Source organism: Electrona antarctica (assembly GCF_951216825.1).
Source record: "Electrona antarctica genome assembly, chromosome: 20".
NCBI lineage: Eukaryota > Metazoa > Chordata > Actinopteri > Myctophiformes > Myctophidae > Electrona > Electrona antarctica.
This window is the reverse complement of record NC_136801.1, coordinates 27328922-27346217: the sequence shown is the minus strand read 5'-3', so window position 1 is coordinate 27346217 and position 17296 is coordinate 27328922. Positions and strand designations below refer to the sequence as shown.

Below are 17296 nucleotides of genomic sequence, written 5' to 3'. Positions count from 1 at the left end.
TCAGTATAGCCTGCAGAAGGAACTTACTTCATGATGTAGTTCATTTGAATTGATCATAGTTAAATTATGGTATCAGACTCTCATTTACTGCAATCGTTTTAACCAATATGTTTTTGCTTAATTATTGTTATGACTTATTTTGTATTATAACTATATTTATTATTTGTATGCATCTTATATGAATTTGTATATTAACTTGACTATTAATTTTTGTTTTGTATTCCTTTCCTCTACTTTCCCTGTTCTAAGCATGTTCTTAGCATGTGTATTACTGCATAATTATTGCAATGTCTGTATTGTATTGCATTGTATGATATTGCATAATATTATTTGTATGCAATATCACAGCCATTCTAGTTTTTAAACATACCAAGGCTCGCTGAAGGGCATCTTGCTATAGCCTAGTAGCACCCAAGAACGACTTCTTCAGAGTCACTGACACTTGTTTGATCCTGTCCTTTCAGATTGACAAAACAAGAATATATAATAATTATTTGAAATAATTATTATATAATCTTGTTTTGTCAATCCTTAAAACCACAAGTGACACTTGTTTGAGCCTGTCTTTTTGTGCTCCGATTTTAAGTTTTAGTTTTGCGCGGCTGCTTAGAAGCTGCGACAGATCTGTAGTCATCCCGGATCGTCTCCCCAGACGGTAACAGGCTCAGCAGTGTCTGCGTCCTAGCCGGATTCTTTAACAATCTACATTCCTTCAGACGCAGCATTTAAGGGGCGTGAGCCGTGAGCGTATGCGTGCAACTTCTTCTCGGGAGCAGTGATTGCCATTCAACAGGGAGCCGGTCTCTCTGACTGATAGGGAGAAGAAAAAAAAGATCATCATCATCGTCGTCATCATCATCATCATGGCCTCCTCAGCGCAGAGTTGCACATCTTTCACGTTGTTGTATTTTATTTATTTGTCGTTGCTCGTCGTTATCGGCGGCGTGTTTGCTGGCGAAGATGCCGAGGAAGAGGAGGACCTGCACGCCAAGCACAGCTACACGGTGGACATGTTCAACGAGGCTGTGACCACGGCGCCGCACTTTGTCATGTTCTATGCTCCCTGGTAAGGAACGAATGGACGACACCGTGGTACGGTACGGCCGGCCGGGCGGCGTCGATTAGCTTCTACTACTAGTTCTCTTTTTGTGTGCGTGCAAGCTTGTTTTTACATTATGTATGACCGTCATCATACATAATGTGTATTCTATTAGTGTAAATAACTCCCATCATCCCTTGAGATGGAAAAGTATATTGGTCAATAAAGGTTTGTTAAAAAAAAAAAAAAAGAGAAAAAGTTAGCATAGCTCATTAGCTACCCCGGCTAGCTAACTTGGGTTAGCAATGTGAAAAGGGCTGTGAAGTTCAACCAAACAACCCTTTGAGTTTATTTTAAACTAGGTTTTAAACCGGCCTGGTGGCAGTCAATATTCCATGCAGCCAGTGGCTGACTGACGTTTATTATTTAATGTTTTCTATGCATTCCTTTTGTGGTTCAGGGTAAAGTGGGTGTGTTAATGCCTGGTGCTGTTGGCCGCTTACGTGGCAAGCACTTATTCACGGTGTCTGTGTGAAGAAGATACAAGCACTGTCTTTCTGCCTGCTTCTACACTTTATTTTACTGTACAGTATGAGTGTATGTTGTCTTCTCTAAAGATGCAAACACTGTCCGTGTCAGCCCCTATGGAATTTACACATGACATTATTATTAATATTCAAATCATGACTCATGATCATGTCATGATGACATAACAGTTGATTGTATCATAATCATACAGTAGCCTAAATTACAACTGTAGGATGCAAGCACCACCTGCCTGCATGGAATTGACAGTGTATACTTGCACTTTATATGATATCACTTTAGAACTGTAAACAAAACATGCAAGCACTGTCTGCCTGCTTCTATGGCATTTACCCATATCATATTTACATTATTAACCGGCCCTATATCATAACCGTAAACATGCAAGCCAAGCACTGGCTGTCTCTTGACCTTTACACACACTTTACATTGTATCATATTCACACTGTAAAGATGCAAACCCTGGCTGCCTCTATGACATATATCATGTTTACACATAATCCTACAACTGTAGCCGGTCTGACATTTACACATCATATTACAGGAACTGTCACCTGATCCCATTCCAGCAGGGATGGCCTGCCCTTTCCCTGTCTTATCTCTCCCTAAGCCATGGTGTAGCATCATCATAGACTGTTATGTTAACATTTAAGTAGTGTGATCCATATCATTTACACATAATTAGGATCGGTCTGTCTAATACGAGATTTACCAATAAAGGGATGGAGATCCCTTTATTGTTAAGGTCAGAAGTAGGTCAGATGTTGCAAGATAATACGTAGAGATTACACATCTCGCCTGTCTCAAAAGGTAGATCATATTGCAAGACATGCAGATAACAATCATCCACTCCACACACACAAAGGATAACTTGTATAACTGCTTTTAATTCATAAAATACCCAGGGTTGAATGCCCCAAACGGGAGGTAAAGTGGGGCATGGCCTGGCCCGTTACCTACTGGTTGGGGCAGTACTATTGAATAAATAGTATATATAAAATATTTATATTGTATAAAAGTTAGCATAAAAATAAGGTCCCATATTTCCCTAAATTGCTCAGGATAAGAAATTACACATATCGGTGAAATACTGGCTTACCTTGGAGTGATGGAATTCTCAGTATGAACCCTCTCTGTTCCCCTTTTCCTATGTCCAGGTGTGGTCATTGCCAGAAGCTCCAGCCTGCATGGAACGAACTAGGAGACAAATACAACAGCATGGACAAGCCCCCAGCATATGTGGTGAAGGTGGACTGTGTTCAGGACACAAAGTTCTGCTCCAACGTCCATGGAGTCAGGGGCTACCCCACGTAAGTCTACTTTGACAGCTTCCTATGGGTTGAATGGTCACGGGCCTCGACACAATTTACTGGGGGCAATGTGGTTGCAGCAACTTAAACCACATTAACCCTGGGGTGTCCCTATTTTGGGGAAAGTTTCAAAAGTTTGACAATTTTGGCTATTTTTGCTGTTTGTAGTTGTTACAAATGGCTGTTTGTAACAAAGACAAAGCCCACACAAGGAAACATTTACATTTTATTAACTCTATCATCGGTAACCGACTAACTGAAAGGGCAAACAAACTCAATATTAACAATGGTAGTTGGTAGAATCAGTGGTGTATGCAGGTGTATTTCCTATGTCACTTTTTGAACCCAGCACCTCCACGAAGTGATGTGCGTATTTTACTATAGTTTCTGTATGGATGAGTGTAACATGTTGTGTGGGTGTGCAATTCATAGTTTAACCAACTCTAAACAAAAAGGTAAGTGCTCCCAGTGAGCTATGAGGGAGTGTGTGAGAGACTGGCCCTGCAGCCTCTTATATAGAGGGAGAATCAGGTGGGCCAGATCTCCACTGATGACACTCTGCCCTCCAATCATTATCTGAAACAGACACCATGTTGGTAACCATGACAACCACATGAGCTACCCTGACAACCCAGGGTTGTCACAGTAGTACAATGAAGTAACTGGTTAAGAAAGAGACATACAAACAATACAGTAACTAGTAACTACATAGGCATGTCAAAACGAAACATCCACATACTTACATAAATAGTGCAAATAGTAGCATTGGGGTACCAAAATTCGGTTCCAATTAGGAACCGCAAAAGCACTGGGTAGCCATAAAATATATATAATTTTAGTTCTGCTTTGCTTCCTAGATGCGCAAAATGGTTCGTTATTGCAAGCAAAGGCTACATCTGCAAGGAGAGAAAGCGCTATCTGTCAGTGGAAAAGGAAGGGAGGTCTGCACACTGTCTTAGATTGAGACTGGCTAGGGTTGAAACATTGTGAACTTTCATAAATGTTTCTACTGGGAACCAAGACTATGTAGTTTAGCACCTGTTCATTTTTTTTCATAGTGATGTGCCAGTGCGTGCTTCCCCTTTGGCCGTGTCACGCATCAACAAAACAGCATACGATCAGAAAACTACCAATACGTCTGGTGACATATAAATTTGGTACAGGGACTAAAACTATGTGGAAACGATTCAGAAATGTAAGAATATAACACGAAGCATCGCAGAACCATGGAAAAGAGTTAATAGTGGTCCTTCATTGGCTCAGGATAGTTTTTTTCCCCTACTGTTTTAGCCGCTACATTGAATTTAACTTTTTGAGTGGTGCAAACCACTCCAATAACCAGCTTTGTCTGTATGTACCTGTGTACCTGTGTACGTGGGGCCACGTAGGGGTGAGCATGGTTGCTATGGTTAGTGTGTGACGTCACTGCACCACTCAGTTCACACGGGTGTGATTTTTTTGTTGTTGTATGTGTAGCTTTTCCATTACTAATTGACCAGTAGTAACAGGTGACATTGACTTGCATTTAGTTGAATCTTGAACCAGTGCTTTTACTGGGCCCTCTTATACCTGGAATGACACTTTCTGCAGACTCGGCAGGCAACATTTAATGATTGACTAAAGACTTGTTTACCAGATATAAACTAGGGATGTGCTTTTGGTACAGTATTCATGGCTATCCATTGTTGCCCATAGTATCATGTAATGTTTTTTGACTCAAATTCTGAAACTGCGGTTACAGAACAAAGCCTCTTGTTTATTTTAAAAGCCAAGCCCTTCAAATTGGTTGAAATGCAAAAGTGTATTCATTTAATCATTTTGTGCAGGCCACATTCTTGAATGTTGCACGTGGAGGACATTAAGTTAATTAAACAAAAAAGATAACCTCTTTATCTGGAGACAGTCGTACTCCTTTTCAAATGGAGATCAACAAGAGCTCCTTTGTTTTTAATTAAATGAGCGTTTCATTTGAACACACTTGTGGGCGCATTTCCAAGGTGTTGACCTTCTGAATCCGTTGCAATGAGCTATTTTCTGCCCAACACTTGAAGTTGAAGGGCCCGCCCCTCACTTTGGTTTACCACCAAAGTGCTCCCCGCTGCATAATTCATGATTGTCTGTCATTCACTCTCAACATTGATAAAAGTATAATAAGCATTCTTCAGGTGGCGATAGACTCTCTATTGAACATTCTAGCCTAATGGGAGACTGTCAGTCATAATCATCTGCCTATTAACACAATTATTTTCCATGCCAAGATGTTGTTGCTAGCGGGTGGTTTCTAGTGTGCCAGTGGGAGCCTGGTGCCTCCCACCCATCTATAATGATGGAATGACCCAAACACTTACAATTCAGCACCATTGTAATAAATGGGCCATTATTGAGGTTTATAGCAAATTATGTTTCAATAAATGTTTTCAGTTTGGCCATGATTTAGTTTTTGAGGGGCGCTAGCCCCTCCTATATACTTCAAAGAACTTTATTTTTCCTTTCGGAAACTTCTTTTGTGCAGTGGTAAAGACAACAGAAATCACAGTACACACAAACACAGTTACTATATAAAAGATCATAAAGACGACTTTTTAAGAGAGACTACTTAAAAGCATAATATATTAAAAATCTGTTCTATAAGAAATATTTACTGTATGCAACCTATGCGTTCACTATATAGTCCATCAGGTGGAAAGGGGGGGTTGTTTGTTAGAGATTCCAATGAGGAGGGGGGGGGGGGGGGTTCAGCCTAGGCGTTCAAGAGTCTGATGGAGGTGGGCACAAAGCTAGCTGAGCCCCTTTTAGTGAGTTTTGATGCTCTGTATCGCCGGCCTGAGGGCATTAGTTCGTAGTGGTTATGGTTTAATGTTTGTTTTTAGTTCAATGTTTGTTTTAAAAACGCCATTGACAATGAAGGAAAAATGTATGTCATCTTGTCCCTAACACAAACATGAAATGCCATTAACAATAAAGATAATTTAATGTTTGTTGGCACTGTTTGTTTTGCATCACCTAATCAACATGAGTTAGACTATTAGTGCCCCTCACCTCACACAGGTGTGATTTATTTTTTCCCTTCAAGTTCACCATAAAACAATTCTCTTTTGTTTGTTTTGTGTCTAGGCTAAAGCTTTTCAAGCCAGATCAGGAGGAGGCAGTGAAGTACTCGGGGCCCAGAGATCTCCACTCTCTGGAGACATGGATGCTCAACTCACTCCAGGAGGAGCCTGCGGTCAGTCATAATTTGGTTGCTGAAATGAAATCTATTCAACCCTTACCACATAAATATAATACAATATTGTTGCTTGTCGGTTCTTTTTTAATATTGAAAATAGCCAATATAAATGAGTGCAGGAAAGCCTATATGGCAAATCCCCAAGCCTCTGTGTGCACATGCCCATCCAATCTGCAGGCTTGTTTCGTCACAGATGATGATTTAATGTTTGTTTGTCCTCCAGGAACCAGAAAGCGACCCAGAGCCTCCCAAAGCCCCAGAACCCAAACAGGGCCTGTACGACCTGACCAGCACCAACTTCAAGGGCCACATCGCCAAAGGTGAGAAACTTTCAGAATGTAGTTTCACCTATGAGCAATTTGACTTGGTTGGTTGCTGTTTCTCTCCCTCTCTCATGCAATACCTCAAAACAAATGAGCAAATTATCAGTGATGTAAATAGGTTTTCAATGTAATGAGTCCCGGGATGCAGGGGTGGTCTTTTAGATGAGTCCCAGGGACATTTGATGAGTCCCACTTCAGCGACGTTTAAGAGTCATATTTAGCCATTTTTACAAATTGCAGCATTTAACTCCCATTTCATCTTATATGGTTATAATGTGGTTATATTCATGTAGAAAACGAAGAAGAAATTATTATTATAACTAAAGCTAGCAAAATAAATTAGAATTTAAAAAAAATGCTCTACATTCATACTACATACATATTTCATATGATTTTGGCTATATGAAATCTATAATAATTCTGCCAGTTTTAACTGTTAATAATGTTGTTTTTATGACACAATACATACAAAATAAAAATGAATGCTACAAAACTAACCTGGAGATTAAGTAGAAGCAGTCATGGAGGAGGTAGGCTGTGCACAGCAGCACACATCATCATCATTAGCAGATGATGATGTTAGATTTAGAAAATAGGGTTGCTAATATGTTTTGTTGCCCTGCAGTTGGCTTTGGCACTTCTTTTTTTGGGGGGTGGGGGGGCATGTTAATGTGGTGGTGGCACCGGTCCACATCGCACAACATACAACAGTGTCGGGGTTTGTTACAGTACACAATGTGTGTTTCCCATTCAATCGGGTCTACTCTGTTTGTCTTGCTCAAAAATGTTCGCCTGTCGGAGGCAGCGCCGTGTAGATGAGAGAGTTGCGACAACCCCGTTCACTGTTTTCGCGGAGCTTCATGAGTCACTGAACGGTATGTTGTCGTCACTCTCTCTCTCTAAACGGCTCTGGTCTCCAGGCTGCGCTCCGCTCAGCGCTCGTCTCTGAGCAAGATGGCGGCGCCCGTCAGACTGTGTTGTTGTTAACTAGTGGTTCTACAACGAGTCCTACGTGGATTTTATCGTTTATAACGTAGGATGAGGTCGCATGCGGCCATGCAAAATGATCGTGTCCGTAGATTATTTGTTTTACCGCATTTTTTCCCCCACGTGGATTATTATTACTGTACGCTGAGTACAGTAGTGCATCCCGTGGACGCAGAGGTTTTTTTGAAGTGCGGCCCAAAACTATAAAGTGCGTTTTGGGACGCAAAACGCACCCTATTTACATCACTGAATTATTAAATAAAAGCTATATCGAATGAAGGATGGAGGTGATAAACGGGCACGGGTCGTGTTTTTTATCATCTTTTTGACCTAAATTTAACAAAATCAATGGCCAATGAAGGGCCCCAGACCCCCTTTTCAGGGCGTTAAACCTAGTACTGCGCGGTCCAATTTCCCCGAAGGGCCTCTGAGAGCCACGGCCCCACTGGCCCAATGGCTAATTTGTCCCTGGTGATAAATTGCACTGATTGTGTTCTATAGATTTAAAAAGTGGTTCTTGTTATGCTGTAACTTGCAGGGTTTTTTGAATTGTGTTTATAGTATGTCAGGGTAGTGCTACATTGTGCTCTGGCTTAAGCAGATGCTTGTATTACTCACAGCGTGTTTGTGCAGGTGCGGTGAGTAACCCTATAACCCTAGTACATGATTCTGTTTCATGTTTCATCTTTTTTGAATTCATATTGGATAATCAATGCAAATACACTGCTGCATTATTTCACATACCTGATATGTCAAATATTTCACTATGGTACGTACCTCTTAAAATACACAACTTTAATCAAAACATTCCTGCTCTATATATAGTCCATACCTGGGGATGTGCACGCCCCTACAACAAAGAAATAATAAAGACATGGAAACGATAATAAATACATACATATTGACCAAGCACATACAATAGCTTAATACTAAAAGAAGAGAATAAATATTATGTACATGCTTAGGTCACACCAGCTCAGTGGCCTTGTGGTTAGAGTGTCCGCCCTGAGACTGGGAGGTCGGGGTTCATTCAATCCCTGGCCGGGTCATACCAAAGACTCTAAAAATGGGACCCAGTGCCTCCCTGCTTGACACTCAGCATCAAGGGTTGGATTGGGGGTAAGTCCCTGCGACATACTAGCGTCATGTCCAGGGGGTGTACTTGTACATCAAGCTGCCTCACGCTACAGAAACAGGAGATGGGCTCCTGCCCTATGGGCCTCATGGCTCGGCAAGGCTACTTACTACTAGGTCACATTAGTCACAGTGCGTGTAGGTGCTGTGTGCTTGGTTCCTACTTCTAAATGTTAATTTGATATGTACAGGTATTGTGTATGTGCAGTATGCGTGTATAACTATCTACATGTATCGCTATACGCACTCTATGTACATTTGCATCATGAGCAAACGTTTTGATATTCAAAGTGGCATGTGCCAGTGTGCATTGGTATGGGTCTAAACATGTTGGCTTACTCTGAACACACACAGACAGGCAGGCTTAACTTGCAGGCTTGAGTTGATTCATCTTGCCTCTGCGTGTACAGTGGAGTTTATCTTGATGCTATATCAACAAGCGCAACGTTTCGTTTCTGTGAAATCCAGCAGCAGCCCATGTTGTGTCGCACACCGAAAATAGCAGGCAGCTCTACAAGCTCACAACGAGCTTGTAACTTGTTTCCATGCACGACACTTGCCCAGTGCACACATCTAAGTATTGAGTGGGGACCCATGCAAGTCCTGCTTCCCGTGGTCTGCTCTTGCATTAAGCCAAGTCCAAATGCTCTCGGACTCGACAAAAATGCTGATGAACGGCGTAACCCATTGAGGAGAAAAATGATGCAGACAGATGGACAGAATTTTTGTAGGACTTTCTCTCATAACCTCCTGTTTTTCAGACAGCCAGTCCAAAAGTAAAGGTGGTCACGATAATTTGGTCATTGAAATTACACCTCTTGAATGAAGAAAAGTAAATGGTTTCTTATTTTGAGAAGGGGGGGAGGTCAAGAGATTGCAGGCATTTTAAAGCTGTGTTTATAGGCCCTGCCTTCGGATCTTGGCAACAGTGCTGCAATAAGTGTTGTGCAATTATTCACCTATAGCCCGTATTCAACAGCTGTAAATATAATTCAAGGCCATCTATATTGGGTTTGTAGTGCATTTCAGATTTTGTGGTCCACAAAACTAAAGCATTAGTTCCTTCAACCCTTTATTGTTGTATTGCAGCTTTGTGTGTAATTTTGCTATCCACATAGTAATCAACGTACATTATAATTTTGGGTTTCCTTCGTTCCTATGTATTAAGTTTTGTAGTGATTTCCCTACTCCTCTGTTTCTAAGCACCAAATGTTTGTCCCCTTGTCTCTCAGGTGCCCATTTTATCAAGTTCTTTGCCCCCTGGTGTGGCCACTGCAAAGCCATGGCCCCGACGTGGGAGCAGCTAGCCTCCAGCTTTGAGCACTCCGATGATGTCAAGATTAGCAAGGTGGGCTTATATAAAACACCAGGGTTCATAAAGGTTTGGGAGATTTCAAAACTGAATGGGAGGTTGCTCCGTCTGATCTCACTTCACAGCTTGTACATCTGCTGTTTTTGAACTACTGATTTATTAGAAGGCATTTGTAGAATCGGCTTCCGGTCTTAACGGGTTAAAAGGAATCTAATGAACGAGCGTGACTTTTTCAGTTTGTTTAATGTGTTTGTCTCATAGGGGATGCTATTCAATGCAAGTTTCAATTGATTGTGTTTCACTGAGGTCTCCCTGATCTGTGGTGATGTAACCCTGGGCTCTTGTGTCTGATTGGTTAGGTGGATTGTACACAGCATTACGAGGTGTGTTCTGAGAACGCTGTGCGTGGATATCCCACTCTAATATTCTTCAACGAGGGAAAGAAGGTATGATGGTTGATTTATCGCTGTTTCTTGTATCTGTCAATGTCTTTTATGCTCTTGTTCTCAATTATTGTTGAGATGCATGCTGCACATGAAAGGAAAAATCAGACCTGTCTGAACTGAGTGGTGCTGTACTGTGTGTGTGTGTGTGTGTTTGTGTGTGTGTGTGTGTGTGTGTTTCTGTGCTCGGACGGACCCAGCCAGACAGGGCCACATTGCTGGGCAATGGAGTGGCTGCACCACTCAAAAATACTTTTCTGCATTAAAAGTTATCAACAATATGTTGGCTGCAGTCAGATGCGGTAGCAGTGAGTTGTGCATGTGTTTTTTTTGTGTGCAGGTAGACCAGTACAGAGGGAAGAGGGACCTGGACTCCTTCAAGGACTTTGTGGACGGTTCGGTGAAGGCCGCTGCAGAGGTGGAAGCTGAACCTGAGGAAGTGGCTGATAACGAGATCCCCACCGACGAGCCAGTCAAAGAAGACCCAGCCAAAGAAGAGGTGTGTGTGTGTGTGCTAATCATTTAGTGTTTAGGTGTTTGAGTTATGCTTAATTTTACTTAGTTACTCGCCAGTGTCTCATCCAGAAAATGGCAGATGTACAAGCTGGAAGTTGCTAATGTTGCCAGGGAAAGGGTAGTCTGGAGCTCTGTACTGGAACTTGCTCCTGTGTGTGTGTGTGCGTGTGCGTGTGCGCCCGCGTCCCATCAGACACACTGTCTTGTTGACCGGAGTATAATTCCACTAAAACTCTGATTTTAGCACCAACTCCACCATGCAACAGTGAGGATTATGGTTAGACTAACGATTTCATGTCAGTCAAGTGCCAGATGTTCAGCCTGTACAGTAGTATGACATCATCTTGCAAGGCTTGACACATAGGAGGGGGTGTGGCTGTGGGATAAAGGGTCTTTTGCGAATAATAATTATTCTGACTGTTCTGGAGAAACTGTCAGTTAATGAGTTAATCACAACAGCTGCCGGAGTGCCCTTAAGCAAGGCACTGAAATCTCTATTGTCTGAATGATGTGAGAATTTAACGGAATCTCGGGAATTGACACTGACTGAGCATGTCTCTCCATCTTGCAGTCCAGTGTGGTGGTGTTGACGGATAGCAACTTTGATGAAACGATAGCCAAAGGTCTGACCTTCATCAAATTCTTTGCTCCATGGTAAGTGTGTAGTTTCTGTAATCATTAATAATTGACGTAAAACAATGAAAGCGATGCAACAGACTTGTTTGTCTAATGTTTTTCAGGCTTCTTTTTTTTTTTCTCTTTTTAAAATGTATTTTCTTTCTTTTTTTTCCTTTTTTGAAAACCATACAACTGATGCAATTCTTGTGTGATCCTATGTTCTAGGTGTGGACACTGTAAGAACCTGGCTCCGACCTGGGATGACCTTTCCAAGAAGGAGTTTCCCGGCCTCACTGATGTGACGATCGGCACGGTGGACTGTACGGTGGAGCGCACGATCTGCAACAGGTTCTCTGTAAGTGAACGCAGGGGATCTCTCTCGCAGTCTTTTAGTTTTCTCTTTCCAACTCTCACCCTTCCTTTCTGTCCCGTGCCCCTTCCTTCAAGTGCCTGTAGTAATGGAAATCTAAACTCTGAATGTACAATGTAGGCATTTAGCAGACGGACACACTTATCCAGTTCGCATGAATCCTAGTCCACAAGCGACACGGTAAATAGTCACGTCAGTAGAGTGCAAAGCAAAACATTTTAATGCTTCAAAGTAATAGGTAAACGTCAAACCTCGCATCTGTCTAAACAAGCAATCATTTAAAAAGGTAAAGTACACTAATAATAAACATGTAACCAATATACTATGTATATCTGCATACTATAACTAGCATCTATCAAAAAAAAAAAAAAAAAAAAAGGCAACAAGAAGGGATACAACCAAATAGAAGTTCTAGTAGAGAGTGAGGTAGAGTCTGAAGAGGTCAGTGACTCTGGCAGAAAATTGGGCGTGAGTCTGCAGTCCTGACTGAGAGAGGAGAGGTCATTCTGCACTTTGGGAGCCAGGAGGGAGAAGAGTCTAGAAAGTGAGTGTGGGCCAGGGCATTTTAAGAAAGGGAGGGAAATGTGTCCTGTGTTAGCTGATCTAAGTGTTGCGTGAACGGGTGTGTGTGGATGGATCGTGTCCTAAAGGCAAGGAGCTCCCATGTCCTCGTTTACCTTTTAGAGTAGACTTCCAGTGCTTCGTACCGAGTGAGGAGGACCAGGCTTCCAGTGACATTCTGGGTCAGTTGAAGGGGTTTGAGTGCGGCAAGGATGGAGTTGAGACAGTCGAGCCAATTTAACGACTTTCTCTTCTCAATGTCTGCCGTAGATCATTGATTTAATGGAAATCGAAAGTATCTAAACTTCTTCCTCACTTGGTCTCATTCTCTTTCATGCTCTCTTCTTTCTTCCGCTCAGTCTCTTGCAGCCTCTCATTCCTTTTTGTCAGTGTCTGTAATTTTGTCATTTTGTCCAGTTGGATTCATACAGGAAGTAATAAAATGTAGTTACTGGTTAGCAATGCAACTACCTCATAATGTAATTGTAAGAGGTTGGATTCACTGCTATTCAGAGTAGAAGTGTGTCAGAATTCTCCATTTTATGGTTTGAACCCAAGTTTTACATAAAACATTTTAGGTATTCAGCTGGTGCTGGTATTTCATTGGAGAAGCCTTGTATTTTATTCTATCTAGCATTAAAATGTCTTAAAATGTATTTTGATGAGCATGTAGGTGTGGTTTAACAACGAAATGGCCTTACAACTGAATGAGTTGCTGTTTGTTCATCCCTCCAGGTACGAGGTTACCCCACTTTAATCATCTTCAAGGCAGGAGAGCAGGGAGACGAACATAATGGTAGGAGAGACCTGGAGAGCCTGCACGCCTTCGTGATGCGACAGGCAAGAGATGAGCTGTAGAACATCACGTCAACCTTTCACCTCCTCGCCTCACCCACACTGCATATCTGACCCTCCAAAGGGTCACAGTTCTCTCCCCTCCCTCTCTGCCTTCAGGTGGTTTCTGGACACTGCTCTGTAGAAGGAGCAGTGTCGGTCAATGCCAAATTGCTGTGATCTCTTCTCTCTCTCCAGTGTTCATGTCATGCGAGTAAGGATGATATTTTTCAATAGTGTGCTTGAGCTGTGAATGTTTTGTTAGCCCGATGCCTCTTTTACGACAGAATGGCGATCGGGGCTTCTGCAACTGAAGTAATTTGTTTGACAACCACTTTGTAAGCACTGCTAAATTGGTCTGGACCTTAGCTCCTAGAGCAAACGGAAATAGAACTAGTTCATAAGGGCAGGCAGAAATCAATGACATTTTCGTCTTAAATGTACAGTAATGTCTGCCTTGAACTCTTAAGAAAAGCAAATGTATTACTGTACCTGACCGAATTTTTGTACCCATTTGAAAACATTTAAAATGAAAAATCTTCCTTTTTTATATATATATATAACTGGTCATTAAATCATAAGCCATTAACGTAACATTTTCGCACATAGGAAATGCTTGACACGTTGTCCTAGAATAATGGCGAGTGTTAAGTTGAAGGTACTTTTTATCTACGCCATTGATGGCCTAATGAACTTAACCCTCAGGGAAACACTGCAGACTTGTGGGAGTAGAGATGGAAGAACAGCTGTCGTCATGGGAGTCTGACAATACAAAATCTCAATTTATGCTACCCCAGTTTCCTGCTCTTAATGATGTCACTGATCCTTCGCTAGCATAAGGAGTCTCTGGCCGTCACCATGTGAGGCCATGTCTCCTATTCACTGACCACACACTCGGCTACTGTACCACTATTATGCTTAATATAGCGGACCCCCCCCACCCCCCCCGATGCACCAGTGTGTACATCTAGCTTTAATGCCTTCATCAAAACTGCACTTTGTTTTACGCAAGGCTACATAACCTGTACCACACAGTCTGAGTGTGAAGTAGCGGTGTGTTTTCCCATTTCAGTGAAGGTCACATTATACTTGGTTTGGGCACTGGTGTCTCACTCACATGCGTCGTCTGTCTGTCTGTCTGTGACTGGTGGCGTGCAACTAAGGATAAATGACCCTTGCATCGTCATGAGGGCTAGCCAGTTTCACATCACCTGCTTGTGAATGTTGGGTCTAGTCTTACCTTGCTTGAACCAGGTGCATAAAAAAGGCAGTCTTCTGGATTCATGTAATTTACTTCTGTGAGCCTAACCCACAATGGAACATGATTACCAACAGCTGGCCAATGTTTACATTCTGATTTACTACTGTGGGACAACTTGCATACATGACCCACCATATTTTCACATCTAAAGACGGAGACAGACTTGTACTTAAGTTAGTTAGGTTTTGCTAACTAACGCACCGGAAGAGGCAGATCTACAAGCTCGCAATGTATCGCAAATGCAACACCGGCACGCAAATAAGTATAGACTTAGTAAGGGGTGAATGTTTATGCCCAGCTATGGCCTATGCAAATAACATTTCAATGTCTCCCATTTGATTTCAAAGCTCTTCCCTTTTGATACTTCACCACCCATTAAAGCAACAGAGATTGAGGACAAAAACAATGTGTGGATAATGGCATGCTTTAGAATGGAAAAGGGTACTAGCTGGTTACATTATATCACCTTTTAGAAGAACCTTGACATAATTGTTAGTTACTGTACATGCCAAAGTGGTTGGTTTAAAAGACAAACTCACCAGCTGTAGATAAAATTTGCCATGTGTCCATGAAAATGTATTTTGAGCTATGTGATCGCAAGATCTTTGCAAAATGTAAATCGACTTCTAGTCCACTGAATATCATCAGCATCGACCCAGAATTACAACTGCATTTTTGCAGGTATGTGTCATCTTTATGGGTGACTGAATTGAATCAAAGCTGGAGCAGAGCCGTATCTGTAACAGACCTGAGTCAAACTGTATTTGCAGCTACTTTGTGAACATGTACACTTTTGCTGTTCAACACATTTAAAAGGAAAGTCTGTAAACTAGAACCGGAAACTATTTGTGAGTTTGGACAATTTGACTCGGGTCTGCTCTGTAAAGTAGGATAGAATTCGATGTACATACTGTACCAAGGTGCACAAAGTCAGTCGGACACAGCATATTTTTGTTAGTTTTTATGGATAGCACATGGTTTAGGCAACTCCAGTGACAGAAAGCAGTATTTTTCTTTTTTCCTTGTGAGTCATGGGTCCTACACTACCCATGGATTTTGTACAAAAGAGAGATAATGGCAAATTGTAAAAATTAGATTTTGTAATAAAATGTCTTTCCAAAAAATATGTTTGCATTTTCATTTTATCTGTCTGTTAATATTTTGTGATTTTTTTTTTTCTTTGTAATAAAAGGTGCAATAAATAAGCTGAGAATGTACAAGTATTTACACACGACAGTCTAACCATGATCACAAATGTAAACAGCAGCTTACCAGAGGTATATTTTGTAATTTCTGATTGGTTAGGCACATAAGGTACTGATTCTTATTGGTTATTAGTTCATTAAAATATGGTCTCCATTTAGAAAATAATAAAAACAACTTGTACTCTTAAGACAGAGCTCACACGTAAGCCCCTATACAGTTAGAAAAAAATAGCAGATCTACAAGCTTGCAACGTGTTGCACTGCTGTATGAGCTTGATCAATTTTTAAAAGATTGACATTTTGAAACTTTTCCAAAAATGGGTACGGCAGGGTTGATGTGGTTAAACATTGGTCATTTGTAAATACCTTGATGCCAATCTCACAATTAACCATTTTACCATCAATGTCCAAAAAAGGGAGAGCTGGCATGAAACCATTTGCCATCAGTTAAAATGTTTCTCTGCTAACTCTTGATGGGGAACCGCCTGTTAACCTTGGGAGTGCAGCGACATGGAGATGGCAATTTTGCGGTTACGTCCGAGGGGATAAGGCCGTATTCTTCAGCTCTTCGGAGAAAAACATCATTTTTAGCCACAACGTGCATCATGTTGAAAACGGGGCTCAGCGTGAGCTCGGCAAATATTGACACACTGGGGATATTTGGAGATATTTAGACAACTAAAATAGCCTGTGGCCACTTCTGTCCATATTATATTTTCGGAAAGGTAAACATGACTCCAGTCCAGATGAAAATACACTAGGGGGGGGAAGGGGGATCTGGATCTGTGTTTACTATAATGTAGCTAGGGGTCTTCTTAAACAATCCACCGTTTTGTTTTTGGGGGGGATAAGGGAAGGAAAGCAGCACTAAGTGGTCCCACAACAGTTCAGCCCCTGCACAAACACACACGCCAATACATACACACACTTACATAAATGCATAATATACAAATACACTTACTCTACTACACATACATACACCCATTTACTCACATTCAGACCCAGGAGTAAAGGCTCCACCCCACAGCCAACAGGAAAGGTTAGGGAAAACATAATGGCTCAATATTGGTGCAGGGTGAAGTTGCCCACAGGTACGTACTCATCTGGGGGTCAGTCTTGCAATTATTCCCCCACAAGTCTTTTCTCCTTGGTTTCAAACTTTGAGAGACGGACGCATACTTGTCAATGTTCATTTAAATAACAGGAATTGCTTAGTTTTTTTGGGGGTGGATTATCCCCTTTGGGGCTGCGCAGGGGGAACTGAGCTGTAGTAAGGTCAACCTCACCCGGGAGCCCCAACATTAGCCCATATGTGACCCATTGCCAGCCAGCAACGAATCGGCTACCACCAGCAGGCCACCAGGTGGTCCATCCACAGTGTCAGTGGCAGCCACACGCCCGTACCACCATGTTCTTGTATTTCTTCAGGATGACGTTGGAGTTGTCATCGAAATAGAGCACTGATATGGCATGAAGCTTGGTTGGGGCGCAGCAGGGCTTTGGTACGTTGTCAGGGTTCATCAGGTGCACCTGAGGAAAGTACAATATTTGTCTTTTAAATGTAGTGGAATGAAGGGCATACGTTTCCAAAGATACAAACACTAAAGTACA

At 41.8% G+C, this 17296-nt stretch overlaps 2 protein-coding genes across 2 annotated transcripts in view; one reads left to right on the top strand and one right to left on the bottom strand.

Moving 5' to 3' along the window:
* The first annotated feature begins 738 nt into the window (after window positions 1-738).
* txndc5 (thioredoxin domain containing 5) lies at window positions 739-15903 on the top strand. Its single transcript, XM_079490101.1, has 10 exons — window positions 739-1066; window positions 2743-2895; window positions 6010-6118; window positions 6345-6441; window positions 9798-9913; window positions 10237-10323; window positions 10661-10819; window positions 11408-11490; window positions 11680-11809; window positions 13121-15903. The coding sequence occupies exons 1-10, from the start codon at window positions 864-866 to the stop codon at window positions 13241-13243; spliced, it is 1260 nt and encodes a 419-aa protein (XP_079346227.1). The 5' UTR covers window positions 739-863; the 3' UTR covers window positions 13244-15903.
* The window catches only part of bmp6 (bone morphogenetic protein 6), a 67880-nt gene continuing 64357 nt past the window's right edge, over window positions 13774-17296 (bottom strand). Inside the window, exon 7 of the mRNA XM_079490100.1 lies at window positions 13774-17215. Coding sequence (XP_079346226.1) covers window positions 17066-17215 — 150 coding nt within the window. The 3' untranslated portion in view covers window positions 13774-17065. The remainder of the gene's footprint in view (window positions 17216-17296) is intronic.

Bases quoted from the DNA above. Each gene is read 5' to 3' on its own strand.
- txndc5 (XM_079490101.1), top strand. From the start codon at position 864: ATGGCCTCCTCAGCGCAGAGTTGCACATCTTTCACGTTGTTGTATTTT. The intron at 1,067-2,742 runs GTAAGGAACGAA...TCCTATGTCCAG, and splicing joins GTCATGTTCTATGCTCCCTG to GTGTGGTCATTGCCAGAAGC. The intron at 10,820-11,407 runs GTGTGTGTGTGT...TCCATCTTGCAG, and splicing joins AAGACCCAGCCAAAGAAGAG to TCCAGTGTGGTGGTGTTGAC.